Source organism: Diadema antillarum, unplaced genomic scaffold, assembly GCF_040938485.1.
Source record: "Diadema antillarum isolate AM-2024a unplaced genomic scaffold, OU_Dant_1.0 scf00000177, whole genome shotgun sequence".
Taxonomy (NCBI): Eukaryota; Metazoa; Echinodermata; class Echinoidea; order Diadematoida; family Diadematidae; genus Diadema; species Diadema antillarum.
The window spans coordinates 714042-731088 of NW_027271066.1; the positions used below are offsets into that span (position 1 = coordinate 714042).

At 39.8% G+C, this 17047-nt stretch overlaps 1 protein-coding gene across 1 annotated transcript in view; it reads right to left on the reverse strand.

Annotated features, from left to right (window-relative positions):
* Positions 1-1920: 1920 nt before the first annotated feature.
* The window catches only part of LOC139722919 (voltage-dependent T-type calcium channel subunit alpha-1G-like), a 47050-nt gene continuing 31923 nt past the window's right edge, over positions 1921-17047 (reverse strand). The window contains exons 5-8 of the mRNA XM_071634201.1: positions 10490-10582; positions 4483-5266; positions 3563-4050; positions 1921-1977 (exon numbers count right to left, since the gene is read on the reverse strand). Of these exons, the coding sequence (XP_071490302.1) occupies positions 1921-1977; positions 3563-4050; positions 4483-5266; positions 10490-10582 (1422 nt within the window). The remainder of the gene's footprint in view (positions 1978-3562; positions 4051-4482; positions 5267-10489; positions 10583-17047) is intronic.

A 17047-nucleotide genomic window follows, 5' to 3' on the forward strand; every position in this document is an offset into this window, starting at 1 on the left:
TTGGAAATGAAGAGCCTATCTCGCATATGAAAGACTCCAATTCAAAATTACCTCTACCAATAAAGACTACCTAGAATCAAACAAACATAAATAATACATGTTTCATCTTTGACCAAGACATACATACATGTACCAAGTGTAATCTCTTAAAAACAAATGCAATGTTAATACAAGCCAGCAAGAATGTCATCTCTGGTAGATTCCAAGTTCTTTATATGATGGGAAACACCTGTCTTTCCCAGAAACAGTGAGGAATAAAAAATAAGATTTATAACAGGAAGGGAGGAAGCCAAATGAACCGTTGCACATTCCCGCCTCGCTTCCTAGAATTGAATCGTTCGTAAATGTCAACGGACTCATACGACTTCCAAGGGGTGCAACACAACATGGCATTCCTTCCACTGACATCTTGACCACTCACACCACCTGACACAGTGGTCAAATAATGTCATAGCTTTCTATTCATGACTTCAGAGTTACATAATCAGCAAACTTTGGGGTATTTTACTAGTTAAGGTAGGAGCTCTATGGGGTAAGCTGCACAGGGTCCTGGGAAACAACAACAACAACAACAACAAACTTTTCCAAACGGTCTATTCATAGCACAAGCATGAGGTAGATAAACATTTAAACTTATATGAATACCATTAGTTCAATATATTGGCTTTGTTTTATCTCACTATAAATACACAACCCTGCATGCATGTAAGAAACTTTCAAGGAACAGCGATACCCCCCCCCCCCCCATGGCCACACAAACCACGTTTTGCTTAAAGGGATGGTGTAGCTTTGTTTGAGATGCGGATTCAGTTTTTAACTTTTTGTGAGATAATTAGAAACCACTTATATGCAGTATCAAAGAGCATACACTTCTAAGAGGAAACAAAAGTTTATTTGATGAAAATTGGTTTTGAAATGGCTGAGTTATTTAAGTTTGGCACATGTTTTGTTTTTGTTTTGTTTTTTTAGTTTCAATGTTTTTGAGACAGCAGATACCAATTCTTGATGAAGATTTCATTAAAACTTAAGCTCAACAGGCTTGAGATCCAAGGGGACACAATCTCTCACAGACATTCTTCACATCAAACCAAATCTAAAGGTAGTAACCAAAGCAACAACCCTGAAATACAAAATGCATTCCAATTAAATGACTGGATCAGTAGCATATTCAAATTTTCTGCCTGCTTTCAAACCAGAAGATGTCTGTGACAAGCAGACAATGTCCCTGATGACCAGAGTGCTTGCAGTGACTGATTAGCTAATTATTACAAAAGCTGCAGAATGCAAGCTTAATTCTGAATATTGAAGTGCATTCAGTAGAAATGGGCAAACAAGCAAACTTGTCTCAATGTACCCAGAAGCAAAAGAAAATACCATAAATTTTAATATACTGTAAAAGTGGAAATTTTGCTTGAGTAATTGTACACGCTCGGCTGGGTAAGATGATTTTCACCTGTTTTCAATCTACCTGATGGTCATGCTGATTGACTGAACACTTCAAACAGCCCACTGCTGTAACACCAGTACTCAAATAAAAATAAAAAAATCAATGACACTCAAGTGTGGCAAGGACAATTTAGTGCAATCTGAAACATAATGAAATCTCTTTCGGAGGGCTAGCTGTTGAGGACTATTTTCTCTGTGAGCATCCTACTATGACCACAAACATGAGGAAGAAATTTCTGAACAATTCACCAAACTTCTACCATGGCAAACGTTAATGGAAGGAATTTATCTTAAGATTTCAGTCAGCTTTAAAAAACAAAAACCCACTTAAAATAAATTTTCTATATACTAACAATGTCTGCTCTTTTTTTCTCCCACTCTCCTTGCCCCTCCACCCACTTCATATGTATCGCCATTCCTGAACGATGCGCTAATGGCAACCTTGGCTTATCATTGGCACTCTATTACCATGGATTAGGCAAGATGATCAACCCGCACCAGCATCTCTCCCCAGAGATGATTTGGTGGCAGCTGGGAGAAAACATTTCCCACACGACGTGAAGACACAGCCAAGGCAAAAGTGCTTATGTGCAGGGTTGCAAACTCTAGTATACAATCAGCCTAGTTATAACAGTGCATTGTGCTGAACTAGACTGCTACATAAGAACATACCCAATATGCTGATTCAATAATTTATTCAACTTCTTTGCATATCATTATGTAAAAGGTTGGTTCTGAAACCCAGAGAGCTTGCCCGAGTCTTGCCCTACATAGCAACAAACAAAGCAGGCAAACTGCATTCTACATCCTGAAATATCATCATTGAGGATGTACAGCATGATGAAAAAGAGTTAAAGGGATGGTACAGTACTGGTGGAGATGAGAATTAGACTTTTAACCTTTTGCAAGATACCAAGAAAACACTTATGAAATAGTACAGAGCATACCATTTAAAGAGGAATTCAAAGTTTATTTGTAGAAAATCGGGTTTGGAATGACTGAAACATCCAAAAACAAAGTAAAAAAAAGTGATTGTAATAAAAGTGTTTAGAATCGCGATTAGAAAAGCGATTAGAATCGCTCTTTTTTGGATATCTCAGCCATTTCAAAACCAATTTTAATCAATTAAATGTTGAATTCCTCATGGAATTACATGCTCTTTCATATTTCATAAGAGGTATCTCATTATCTCACCAAAAAATGTCAGAAACCCGAAATTAGGTCTCAACCAAAACTGTACACACCCTTTAAGCATTTTCTATTAGATTCTTTTAAGAATATTAGTTATTGTAACCTGATTAGAGTTAGCAAATTTGATGCATTCAACATCCAAGGTTACAATTACATCAATACCTTCCTTGTCTAGTTTCTGAGAAATATAATGTGAGGGCATAAAAGTACTGAATGATTTCAGCTGCAAGTGATTGAGTCATCTTTCCTCCAACAAACTACAACTCCTGATGAGAGGGTTATGGTGGATATAAGTGTGGTTGGTTCTCTGCCAAGCTGCAATCAGCATGCCCCCTCTGCGGGACCAGTCAAAAGTTGTCACATTCACTGGGTGGGTGTCTGGGATTGTCTGTGACGTATGTAACCAGTGTGTGGTAACCATGAAGCCCCATGGCATAAGCCATCTTGGGGTGCATTTATCAACAAACTCGCTTCTGGTGCAGAATTAAGGTTTCCAAACAACTTTCAGGGAATTTTGGGCAGTTGATAAATGCAAAGTTGTTTTGACTATGGGGTCAGAAACAAGTTTCTCAAACGGCGCACAAAGTGTGATGCATTCTTCTGAATTTAGATGAATAGCCAAAATGAAATGAATAAGAAGAAATGTTCCAAATATATGCTTGGTTTTTTACGCTCAACAGCAAGAAGACATTAAACTTATGTGAGTATCCAACTTGAATGAATAAATACATGAAGAAAACATATACACAGGCCAAACAGTTAGCAAAGTAGAGAAAAAGCCTCAACATTGAAGGACAAACTTGAGATTATACAATTCATTCCTTTCCATTCCCCTCTGAAAGAAAAATGAAAATACATTTATAAAATGTAACTGCTCAATTTCAAGTGTAGTTTGTTCAATGGCAAAAAAAAATGTTTTCCTTACCTGACCGTGAAACTCAATTCCCATGCTGAGTGTGTTGACCAGGATGCAGACAAGGATACCCCTCATAAAGTACTTGCTCTCAACAATCTCCTGCACCTTGGAGGTGATCTGACCCAGTATCCCAAAGGACCGGTGCCGCACCTTCAGTTCCGATTTGCTCTCCGCGTCCGAGTCCGAGTCGCTGTCGTCCGACACGGACGAGGAGGAGGAGCTGTCGCTCATCTCGTACTCCTCGGACCGGTGCTCCGTCGTGGTGCAGACGTGGGAGCAGGAGTGGGGGCGGGAGTGGGAGTGTTTGGAGGAGAAACATGGGGAGTGGGTGGGGCAAGGGGTGTGGACCGGACACGGTGCATGCACGGGGCAAGAAGAGTGCATTGCACGGCAAGGAGAGGGCGGGGTCAGATGGGCGTGGGTGGGGGAGCCTGGTTGGGTGAGGGGCGGGGCTGAGAGACGTTGTGCGAGGGGAGGGTGGGATGGCACCAAAGAGTCTGTAGAAAGCAAAGGTGAGCAAGGATGTTGCCAATTTAGTGACCAATAGATGAAGAAGAGATCTCAGCACATGTAAATGTCCGTGTCCATTCTGCTTGCTTTTTCACTCATTTTCATACATTGTATAAACCTATAACATAGCCATGAAATTTACTGTAAAACGTTTCTTGTCAACAAAACATGACAAACACCGGATTGCACAAAAAGAGTTATACAGCCCTAATACAAGCAAATATGAAACAGTAATACTGAGTAATAAAACAAATGGCTTAATCTATGAAAACAACCCAGAAAACACAATAAACTTAGTGGATCCATTCCTGAAACAATAGACCACAAAGTTCTAAGTGCATAATTGATACACATTGTATTCTTTCAGGAGGAGGAGGAGGAGGAGGAGAAGATGGAAGAGAAAGAAGGATGTTACCCACCCTTGGCACTGTCAGTCTTGATTGGTGGTAGCTTGCTATATTTGCTCATGTGGTTCCCTCCACACAACTCGCTCCACTTCTCCTGCAACCTGCTTGGGGACACGGTGCCCGGGTTCGGGGACCCACCCTCGCGCTCCGACGCCATCTTGGCAAACATGACGGCCTGGTTGAGGTCCTTGGAGTTGGTCGTGGGGTAGTTGATGGACGACGCTCTGTGAATGGACAGCGTGGTGGTCATGTGATACGGGGAAGACAATTGGCCCTGGTGGAGAGGAACTGGTTCCAGTTTGGAGAGCTGCTCCGTGCAGCAGTTCATGGATTGGAGGGAGGTGGCACTACCATTACTTGATGGTAATGCCAGCTTGTGCTTGCGTGAAGGTGAGGAGCTGACATCGCTATCTTCTGGGCTGGCCTTTGGGGCTTGGGAGTTCCCATTTCCAAAGTGGTAGTGGTGGTGATGGTGTAAGTGATGGTGCAAATGCACACTTCTGGTCCTTTTCTTTTTCCGTCGTAACGATATTGCTGGCATCACCTTCCTCTGGCGCTTACTCTGCATGCGTTTCCGCCACCGCCGGAAGCGTCGCTTGGCGTGACGTAATAAGTGTCCAATGTACTTGAGGATTTCATCATAGCAGCTCCCTACCTCACTGTTACTGGCCAGGGTGCTGCTAGAACGAAAACGTTTTCGCTGCTCCTCCATCAGCTTGCTCTCCCGCTGCTTGGTCTCTGAAAACTGGGTTGCTATGACGACTAAACACAAGTTAATCAAGAAGAAGGCACCAATCTGTGATTTGTGGGGAAGGGTGAAAGCAGCCAAGAAGAAAATGTATTACTAGGTCATAATGTCAAAAACTTTTTTTTTCAGTGTGTGTGTGGAGGGGGGGGGGATTGCAAGCATCATGTGCTTTATAACAACAGAAAACAGAGCAATTTATTATTCTTTCATGGATGTTCACTCTTTGCAAACAAAAATTTCAGCTCACAGATACATGAATTTGAATGATGTTACAATTGATCATATTTCAAGCCTAGGGAAAACATCATCACATCTAATTTATCACATATATATCCTGGTGTCAGATGCAATATTTTCAATATGTTTTCAGTCTTTTTGCAAATAAAATCTTCTAAAAAGAGCCAAAAAAAAATCTGAATAGGATGCCTGTGTCCTTGTTGATAATGCCAACCTGTACTTTTGGCAATTAGTAAATTATCCAAATTTGTGTGTTTGCTTGAGTTTCTTCAAAATAAATCAGAGGTTTATACCTAGCTCAAAGTAATGGTAGCCATTTCTTTTTCCTTAAAAGAACCAATATTCACAAAATAAAGAGTTTCATATTGGCAATGTCATCTCAAAATCAAAGATCAGATCTCAAAACTCAAAATGAAACATAAACAAAGCACTGTTTGTGTCATATGACTTTCTAACTCATGGCAGTCATTATTTTGTTCTCAAATCTTCAAATCTAGTTCAATCCAGAAATGCTCAAAACATTTAAATCACATAATTCTTATACCTTGGTGTCCCATATTCATGTTCAAGTGGACTTGATCAATAATCAGTTGAAAAATTCAAATAACCTCTTGACAAGTAACTTTCTATACATGGAACCTCCATCTGAGAAAAGGGGGAGTATGTTGCACATAACTTCGACGGTGGCCAATTTACAAGTCTTCAAATCTTAAATCTTTTAGATGTGAAGGAAAAAAAGACATAGCCAGGAGAAGCATACATATAAGACAGAAACACGTAAATACATACATATCATATGCACTTTTCAACGTACTACTTCCATAAAAATGATCTAAGTCAAGGCCGGGAAAATATTCCCTTTAAATTGGCCACTGGCCTTCATTGCATGCCACATGAGACTAATGATTTATCTAAGCTGTGAGTTTCATGAAAAGAGCACAACACCGATTTAGCTCTGATGATGATGAACAGTATTGTTAGTGAATATGACAGCATGCTTCGGGCATATCTTCAATGAACGTACGTACATAGTATGTAATGCACCTGGATTCTGACTCATTGACGAGCCTAAGAATGCATCAGGGTGTATCAGTTAACACGACTATCTCTGCATGTGTCCACAAATTCTTTCCTAGAATTTCTGGCTTATGTTCGAAGGCTTATGGCTGCTTTTCATGGAAATGAGATGTCTGTTTAATAACAAGAAGCTGCTCGCAATGTGTGATGGTCAACAGCACTTTGGCAAGCCATAACCTCACTTGCAGCATTTACTCTCATAGTTTCATGTTTGATGAGTGCGGTAGAGAAGTGAGAAAGACAAGGTTTTAAACTAATGCTACAGTCACACACGGCCGGGTCACAAAAAGGATTTGATCCAAGTGAAAATGCGCCGGATTAGTCCCGGAATGGAACCGTATAAGAATCCGCTGTAACATCCTTAACTGAATCCTTTTCGACCCCTATCGACCTGTGTCAACCCGCTTCGACCCTTATCGACCCGGATGTAAACCATGTCATCATCCATTGCATGAAGGCAATGCGGTATACGGCAAGGGTCCATACGGTTTTACGTTGCGGGTTGCAGCAGGTCGATGCGAGTCAATGCGGTTTGAACCGGGTCAATTTGGATATCAATACGGAATTGAAATCCATGAGAAAATCTTGAACACGACCAAAAAATTTTCACCGCCGTATCCTAGCCCCCGGAATCCATCAGGAATTGACACGGGTTACGATGCGGGTCAATGCGGGTCTCTATGGCTCAAACCGGGTCAATGCGGTTTTGATTATTTATGGACCCAGTTTGAAATCCAGCGGTGAGTGACTGCAGCATTAGCATGTATGATACATGTTTGCAAAGAAGGGAAGAAAAACCAATGAAAGAAAATCGCTTTCGTAGTCAATGATTCTATGATAACAGTATGAAATCCTAAGAATTAAATTCCATGACTACTTAGTCTATCATTGTAAAACAAGTATATTACTGTCCAGCCAAGAGAATTCTTTTCACAGTAATATAAACTGCTTGCTTGTTAATTTTTCATTTAGCCATTGTCACAGAAGTCAAATTTGAAATATCCTTTGCTAAAGATATTAGTGAAGAAATGATCCATGCAGGAGAACGAAACAAATTACTAGTCTCAGTACTTGCAAGTGACACAGGAAGTGAAAAAACAAAGGAAAGTGCATGAATGAAACAGATATGACAAAGTCGAGACTGACATTTGTGCATGAGTTCATATATCAAAAATAAAAATAGACATGAAGAAAAAGACTGAAAATGCTGCTAATATATTGAAAAGAAATTTACTACGTAGTGTTGTGTTAAAGCTCATAGGACCTGCCTTCAGTATGCTGCCATTTGCTTGCACTGCTTGTTTCTTGGTTTGTTTAATCAGCTCTGCACAAGCAATTGCTTGTGGTGCAGTTTTAAAAGACTGTTCTAATTTTGGTTAAAATGTAGCCATTTTTTTTTCAAAAATAGCAAACCAACGGCAAATCCTCTTGAGCACCAAAAAACAAAAACAAAAGCAAAGGTACCAACAAGGAAATCCTGAATGGACACAACAGTATTACAAAAGAAAGAGAGAAGAAAGATATTTGACACATGATCAAGACTTTGCAATGCAGTGAATTCATGATGAAATCTGCATAGATTAAATTGAATGTATGAATGCAAATGATCTTGAATGAAAGTGAATTTGATGTACATATGGATAATCAAAGAAGGCCCTCGCGTGCAAAATTCTGAGGCTCTCAGCGGGATGAAAATATGGCGGTGCTATAGCTGTGGTGTATTCTTATTTGTTGCTGTTTCTGTTCATTAGCTCTCCACTTGTTTGAAATCCCATCCCATAACAGATATTGCTATCTGTAAGTCAACATGTCATTCATACAAAGGTCTGTTTCACACGATGCCTAAGGGCCACGCAGTACAAATGCACAGCTCATCCGAGAAGTATCTCTTGGAAACAAACAAAGTGTGGCCTGAAGCTATCTGCCATATCCAAACCTGAAATATTCTGCAGGCCTCAAATTTACAACGAGGAGCGTGTCGCTAAGTTTGGTTCTAAGAAGTGCATCTTTAATGCAGCGACAAATCTATAAGTCTGCCTTTTGTTTTGTTTGTTTTGTTTGTTCTGTTTTGCGATAGATTTTTTGCTTTCAAGTTGCTCATTATATCTATCAGCTCCATTTTGTTTGAAAATGTAAATCTTAAGACGTCTTCATGGCAACGGTCTTGCAAGACTTGTGAAATGGGGAGCAGCTGTGTTCTTCAAGGCAGGGGAAATTGCTTCTGAAAAGTTTTTAATAATATAAGAAGATAGATGAGGATCATTCAAGGATGTAATAATGGAGCATGAAGGTGGAAATGTTGTATACACTTTGCAGATTACATGGCTATGATCTGTTTGTTTGGAAATACATAGTGAATAGCGCATTCTGTGACTGTGGTTACATATTATTACAAGCTTTATCATGTTAAGCAGGTTCACTGAGGGGGAATGAATGATATTTAGGCTTCTCAAACTGATTACTTCAAAGAAAGGATGAGGTTTTTTTGTGTCTTTATTCATCATGTGATGACAAAATTTCATATGGTGCTGTATGCTGCCACTTGACTTCAGATGGCAATTAGTCAGTCTTTCATCCCTCTCCCCCCCCCCCCCCCCCCTCATGAAAAATGAGGTTCCCCCATGAAAGACTTTCCAATGTAGATAGTATCATCTCTCTGGTCTACGTGTATGATTCTACCAAGGGGGGGGGGGGGGGGGGGGAGTTGAAGGAAGGGGTAGGTGTAAAACACCATGGATACACGGTAGCAGGTGGCACCTCAGGAATGGTGATGGAAGGATGACATTTAATCTACATAATTGAAGATAATGAAGCCGAGAGAAAGGCTACATTCCATGACCACCTTCCAGCCACATGCCGTTAAGTACAGATTTAAGGCAGGAAAGCGCTAATTTAATATGAATGAGATTAAAACACTTCATCAGTCCTTGTGGCTGAAGGTGTATCACCGCGAAAAATGACCATGCCTTTCCGAGAACCTTACCTGACTCTTCTCCTATACTTCACTTATCTATTGTCACACAAAACAAAGTTGCTTTTACATATAAAGGTTTCTTTTACATATAAAGGTTTATAACATATCACTACCAACTTATAAACTCATTACTTAAATCTCAATTTTTGGTAGCCTTTACATTATTGACAGACCTTAAAGGTATAATTTACCATTTGCAGATGAAACAAAAACCCCAGCATTGGTGCTTTAAAATAGTTATAAAATGTGAGTTAGGAATAGAAACAACCACTGTATAATTTGAATCCGTATAATAGATGATGAGTAATGTTGAATACACAAAATGTGAACAATAGTTATAATAAAAATGCTTCCAGACTAAACCATCTACAGTTATGGTTTATTGAGAAAATACTGATGTCTCCTTATAATTTAGGCTTTACTGCCAAAATTTCATATGGTATGATGTTTTGTGATACAACAGACCTACACATATGCATGAAATGTGATATCTTCAACATTTTTTAAAACCATTTCTCCCACAGGTGAACAGGACCTTTAAATGCAGAATGTGTCATCTTTGCTGATTACTGATAAAAACATTGTACTTGTCCACAAATACCTCAGTAAACTCGGTGAATTCATGCATAGTTAGTTTTAGGAAATGTTTCCTTCCATATTTCCCTATTCTGTGTATTTGAAATATTTCATATATGAAATCTTGGTAGCTCTCATTGATGTCAAGTTTTGAGTGGGTGAAAGCGTCAGCAGTGCACACATGATATGTGACAATTTTGCAAGAGATTACATATACAGAAGATTGACAGAGAGAAGATGACTGAGCTTGAGTAAATGAGACATTTTTCACAGATATAAGAGTTATGATAGAAGCGCGACAATAGAACGAGAGATAGAAAGATACGTGCCGAAAAAAATCACATCTTCTGCTTCAAAACATATCACGGAGAAGATTGTCAAAGGACAACACTTGTCCATATACTTACAACTATGAGAATCACAAAATAGGCCCAATTCCAAAAACTATGAACATCTTGAATATCGTACATGATATCGGTCCATCCCTCTAGTGTGATAACCTGGGGGATGAGTGGAATGAGTGGAGAGACAAAGAATGGTGGGCAAAAGAATCAGCCAAAGTTGACTAAAAAAGAAACAGGATTAAAAACTCTGTGTGAATGGGGTGATTGGGTGTCAAAAAAAATCATCATGTGAAAAGGGCTGAGATGAAGGGGGGAGAGTAGCGCTCCCCTGTCGGACCTTGTGGATGACACCGCTGCACTGCCTTGAAGGAGAGAAGAAGAAATCATATGTATGGAGTTGGGTTTGGCACAATCAAGGGTTATAAGGAAGATCGATGGAGCAAGATGAAGAAAATTCAGAGCTTTGTGAGAGATGGATGAAGCAGGCAGCAGCTTTGAGGTAAGGAGGAATACAAATATGGATATACAATCTTGAAAGTCAATATATGTTATTATTTAAAGGTGGGGTTATACACTACTGTGCAGTATGTTATATCAAGTTAAGTAATGGGGCAAGCTGCGTATCATGTGAGTTGGACAGCATGCGGATGTAAGGGATTCAAACACCACATGTAAAGCCTTTCACCGACAGCTTTATTCCCATGAAACACGGCAGGATACACTGTATATGCAGGAAGAAGCAACCATCGGATGTTAGAACAGGCTGTGCAGTAATGCTTTGGTAACTTTGGTGTGAACAGACGGGCAGCAAGCATGTGCATATAAATGGCTCCACTGAAGTGAGGTGCTAATAATAATACATGGCATGGAGGTTGATTATGGTGGGTTTACATCGCAACCAAGTTTCACTCTTTTTTTTGGGGTGGCAGCGCTGGGATTATTATATATACTTACAATGATCAAAAACACATAATAGATCCAAACCCAGGGAGAGTAGACATCCTGAAGGTGATACTGGATGTCAACCCAGCCTTCTAAAGTGATCACCTACAGAGTGCCGACACACAGACACAACGCACAGGTAGGAAGAAACAGAAGGTCAAAGGTTACGAGAACATTTTTGAAAAGAGTTCTGACAGAAGAAAAGTCATAAGGTCAAAGTCAGTAACGTGCTGGTCAAAGAAATGACATGGGAAATGAGGCATAGTGGACATTGAGGATTAGAGTTGTCTCAAACTCATACACACTTACATACACTACCACACAGCTACAAAGTGTTGGGATTTGATAGGAAAAAGTGCCTCACAATAAGAGTTAGAAAGAGTGCATTTCAGGATTTTGATGCAGTCAAAAAACAGAGCATACCTCATTGCGGCACTCAAGTTATGCAAGAGAGCCAACATTTATACTTGACAAAAACGTGACATTAGGAAGAACAATGCAAAATATCCACTCTTGTAAGAAAGCTGGCATTTTCACACAGATATAAATAGGTATGCAAGAGTGCATGGTCAACAAACATGTTGACATACATGAAATTGACATACGTGAGCGGAAATGTACATAGTGCGTAATTTATACGTCACGACAATGCATATCATACGTAAGGACTCGAGCAAATTGATAGTTTATCAAGCACTGAAACGAGCAGGACGGTTTTATTAAGCAGGCCGGTCCGTATGACACGTGTGTGTATCCACCATGCTTGTCAGGAAACGTATGCTTGGGAAGCAGACATGGTCCCTCTCTCAATGGAATGACATATACAGATAGCATGCCCCTGAGGCTACACCACAGATATTAAATTTGTCTGCAATACTTGTCAATCTTGGGTAAAAGGGGTTTTACTGAGAGGAATTACAACATTTATATTCACTTGGAGGAAAGGAGAATTAAACAAGAGAGGCATAAACAGATTGATCTTCAGCATTACATGAAAATCAAAATCACATCTTCCGAGGCAAACATTATAGTGGTGCATACCACTTGAACATGTGCCAGTACAGAATTACGCAGACACAAATGAATACAGACACGAATGAACACACACAGTCATACAAACACACACATTGCACAAACCTACCCAGACTTGTTCAGCACGCAGACACTGCATACATATTTGATTACAAGTCTTGAAACCTGACATTTGATCTGGTACATATTTCACATCATAAAATAAATCAGTTTTTTTTTCCCCTTTTGTGGTATCTGTCCCTTATATGTCGTGTCACTTTGGTTAACAAAGTCTGGGATTAAACTGAGCAAAAATTGATCACTTCGACCAAAAATCTAATGTTGGTACCTAAAAATGAAAATGTATTCTCAAATCCTGCCCACAATGTGAGGCTGCTGGGATAATGTAGCACTTCAATGTGCACTGTGCATGCAGGAGACGCATTTGTGTAACATTTAGATGTGAGAATATAACTATGCTCACTTAACAGGCAGAAGCACTCTTCTTTTGAATCCCTTGGGAATAAAGACCACCTGCCTACAGAGACCACAACAAAGAATCCACTGACAGCATTCTAACATATCACTGGATACATGTTCATAGGGACCATCCGTAGAGTGAGGAAATAATTTCCCTCATTTCCTCTGGCTGGTCTATATTCTGTTATGTCCGACTGGTCTATATTCTGTTATGTCTGACTGGTCTATATTCTGTTATGTCTGACTGTCCACACGAGTCATAGACATTGGTGCAGATAATCTTATGCAAGCACACATTCAAAGATAATGTTGCCAGCTCCTCTTTAGATAGTTCGTAATATCCTGATTCTCTATTGACCACCACACAAGATAGAAGCCTACAATGACTTGATCTTTACACAAAAAGAAAATTCTTTGAAATACAAGAGACCGTATTCATTTTTCAGAGCATAACAAATAAAAGGGTGCTTATCAAAGCTTCCAGTTTTATGTTTCATGCCAACAAAACTCTTTTAAGATTTAATAATAAAACAAAAACCTTCCTCATAGATTTTCCCATGCTATTCTAAGAAGTGGCCCAAGGAGATTAAATCAAATAAAAAATGTTCTTTTGACTGAAGAGCCTGCCGTGTCCAACAAAAGATTTTCTACATCCACTGGCAATTGCATGGAATTGTGAATACTCTAGAGCCTCAGGTATGCCTATTCAAATCTTCTCAGTTCTTTGTGTCAGAGCTGAGGTACAAAAATGCCCCTGTAACATTTTGGAGAAATTGAGCGTATCTCTATCAAGTATTCCAGCTTTTCATGCGCACATCTGCACTCCCTCAGGGCCTATAAGGCCTGATTCTGTCACAAATCAATGCGTCCAGCTATGTGGCTGGCCATGTGCACCAGCCCAGCAGAGAATGAAAGAGGGTGAGAGAATGAGGGAGGGATGGATAGAGGGAGACAGGGTGCATGAGTAGTAGTAGTTAGTGGATGGAGGAGGAGGAGGAAGAAGAGGAAGAAGAAGAGGATCGAGGAGGAGAGGAGGAGGAGGAGGAGAAGGAAGAGGAGGAGGGGAGGAGGAGGAGGAGGAGGGGAGCAAGAGGAAGAGGGGAAGAGGAGGAGGAGGAGCGGAGCAGGAGGAAGAGGGGAGGAGGAGAAGGAAGAAGAAGAGGAGGAGGAGGGGAGGAGATGGGGGAGGAGGAGGAGAGAGGAGGAGGAAGGGAGGAGGAGGAGGAAGAGGGAAGGAAGTAGAAGGATGAGGAGGGAGAAGAGGATGAGAAGGATGAGAAGGAAGAGGAAGAGAGAGGAGAAGGAGGATGAGGAAGAGGAGGAGGAGGGGAGGAGGGGAGGAGAAGGAGGAGGAGGAGGAGGAAGAAGAAGAAGAAAAAAAAAGAAGAGGAGGAAGAGGAGAAGGAGGAGGAGGAGGAGGGTAGGAGGAGGAAGAGGAGAGGAATTTGGAAAATGAGGAAAAGGGTAGGTAGAAAGAAGCATAGGAACACAAGAAAAGAAGAGAAGACAAGGAGGGAGAAATGTGAAGAGGTGAACAAGGAAAACAAAGAAGAGATATGAAGAGATCATGACATAGAAATGAGATGACGAGAAGGAAGATGTTGAGGAAGGAGAAGAGAACAGGAGAACAAGAAGGATTGGAGGAGGAGGAAGATACAGAGGATGATAGAGAAAAAGAGAGGAGGCAGGGTTGTATGGATGGCAGCAAATAGTACACCAGAATGAGATATCGGATGAGAAGACAAGGAAGAGGTATTAAAAGATGAGGGTGAAGAGGAGAAGCCTGCGGCAAGCAAGGAGGAATACATTGGGCAGATGAAGGAAATTGGGAGTATTTTTCCTCTCTATCCAAAGATGACCTCCTCCTCCCTCCCCCTTCCCGCATCATCTCTCTTTTTTTTCTTTGATGTCATGGTAACGTGAATGCATCACCTGCCCCCCTTTGACCACACACTCTGTGCATAACCTTCCCATTTTCTCTCTCTTTTTTTCTCCGCAATGGCTGGCTCATTATGCAGTTTGAGGGACGGACTCTGACAACTGTTGTCATCCTATGACTTGGGAGTGCTGTCTGCTGGGCGGCTTGCTTGTAATATTGCATGCATGAGAGTAATGTCATACCGGCCGCTTCATGTTTCATATTGCATATTAGAGATAAGGATGTAGAGGTCGGGAGACACTGAGAAAAATAGCCTAACTTTTCATACCGCTGACAAGATTTGTTGTACAGACATCATAAAATAGGAAAAGGGTGAAATCATGATACACTTTAGCATCACTGCCACTTTGCATGTTTGATAGGAAAAGTAATTCTTTGTGTTTTAGAGGTATACAAATGTATCTCTCATATTCTTTGATGCAAGTAAACATTATTCAATATCTTTGCTACCCAAGAATACTTTTTCTTTTATTCATGCTTCAGTAGTCTGATGTTTATCTCAGTTTTTAGCTTAGTTTTTCCTTTACATTTTAGTTTTGAATACAGTGATTTGGTACAGCTGCAATCCTGAATATGTATGTTTTAATTCTCTCTCAAGATGTGTGTGGAGCTATGGGGGGGGGGGGGGGGGGGGGGAAGGGGTGGTATAAACAATAATGATATGAATTCACTTAATTTCCAGGAACAACTTTTTTTTCAATACTGTGTGAAATGTGTAATTTGTTACAGCAATTATTGTAAAAACTTATTCTGTTGATGAAATGCAGTATTTTCTTTTATTTTTCCTCTTTTTCTTCTTTGTACTAGTGCTGCACACAGTATTCTGTATTTCATTTTTTTTTTTGGGGGGGGGGGGGGGGGTGAGGAATTGATCAAGTCCATCGATATTCCTTCAGAAAAGAAAACTGGAACATATGTACCAGGGATGATATTGAGGTTTTCTGAATTGGAAATCAAAATTTTCAGGTGATTTTGATACATGAAAATAGCAAAATGTGTACAGATTTGAGAAGAAAAAAAATCTGAAATCAGATTTAAATCCACAAAATATCATGCCTGATGTATACATTTCAAACTTTTTTGAAACATGATCTGTAGTCAGCTGCATGTATTCAGCCATCCAAACATTTTCACAGTAGGTGGATGTCCATGATTTAAAGTGACATTGCCGAAAGAATGATAATGAAAAAAAAACAAAAAAACAAACAAACACACAGCCTGGGTAGAACTTTAATACATCATTCAGGACATATGCTTGGAAATACGCACAATCACACATCCTCAGTCAGTCTTACACACATCAGCCAGAGCACATTATAAGAGGGTAACAAGTACAGACAGTAGCAACTTTACAATATCAATACACACTTCTCTCTGTAAACTGCTGAAAAACAAAGATAGATTAAAGGTTAGCATTGGAAGAGAAATCGATGCCAGTATTCAGTTCTGATCAGGATTCTACTCCTTGTCTTATACGAGCAGAGCTGGCATGCATGTAGGATTCACTGTGAATAAATAGTAACTGTTAAACATGATCAAAGCAAAATCATGTTTGCTGTCTTACAGTTTTTAATCACTTACAATTGTCAAATTCAATATCCATATCTTTGAAGTGGGCATTTAACTGTCAAATGTAATATAGTGAGTAACTCATAGAAATAATGTATCTTTTGGAACTTGAATAAATGGCACAATGATTATTTATGTCATTGGTATCATTATACTGTCAGCTTTGATCAAGAGAAGAAAGACAAAATGATAAAACTGAAACACATACTTCCAGTGCAAACTGCTTGCCATTCAACAGAAACAAAATACAAATAACAGGGATCTCTGTCTCAAATTCAAAAATACACAAAGAGAGTGAATTCATCTATTTTCATAAATAAGCATTATGTATTCGCATTCCTTACAATGTTCCAAATATGTAGAAAAATAACTAGATCCTCTTCGAATCATCCAAGCTGTGCATAAAAGGCAAACATGTTAAAGTAACACATGGACGAATTTGAACAGATACACCGACATTTGTAATCTTTGTCTTGAGATTTGGTCGTGCCTGTATATCATGTTCTAGTGGGAAAACATCTAATGAATAATACATTTTTAGTAACTTACACTTACACCTTGATTCTAACAGGTTGATTAGAAATATATGTGACCGTGCACCACAAAACGAACAAAAAGTCGCACACACTGTTTTTGCGTGAGGACTGAAAATAGGTGAAATGGGTCAACCTAGCCGATCT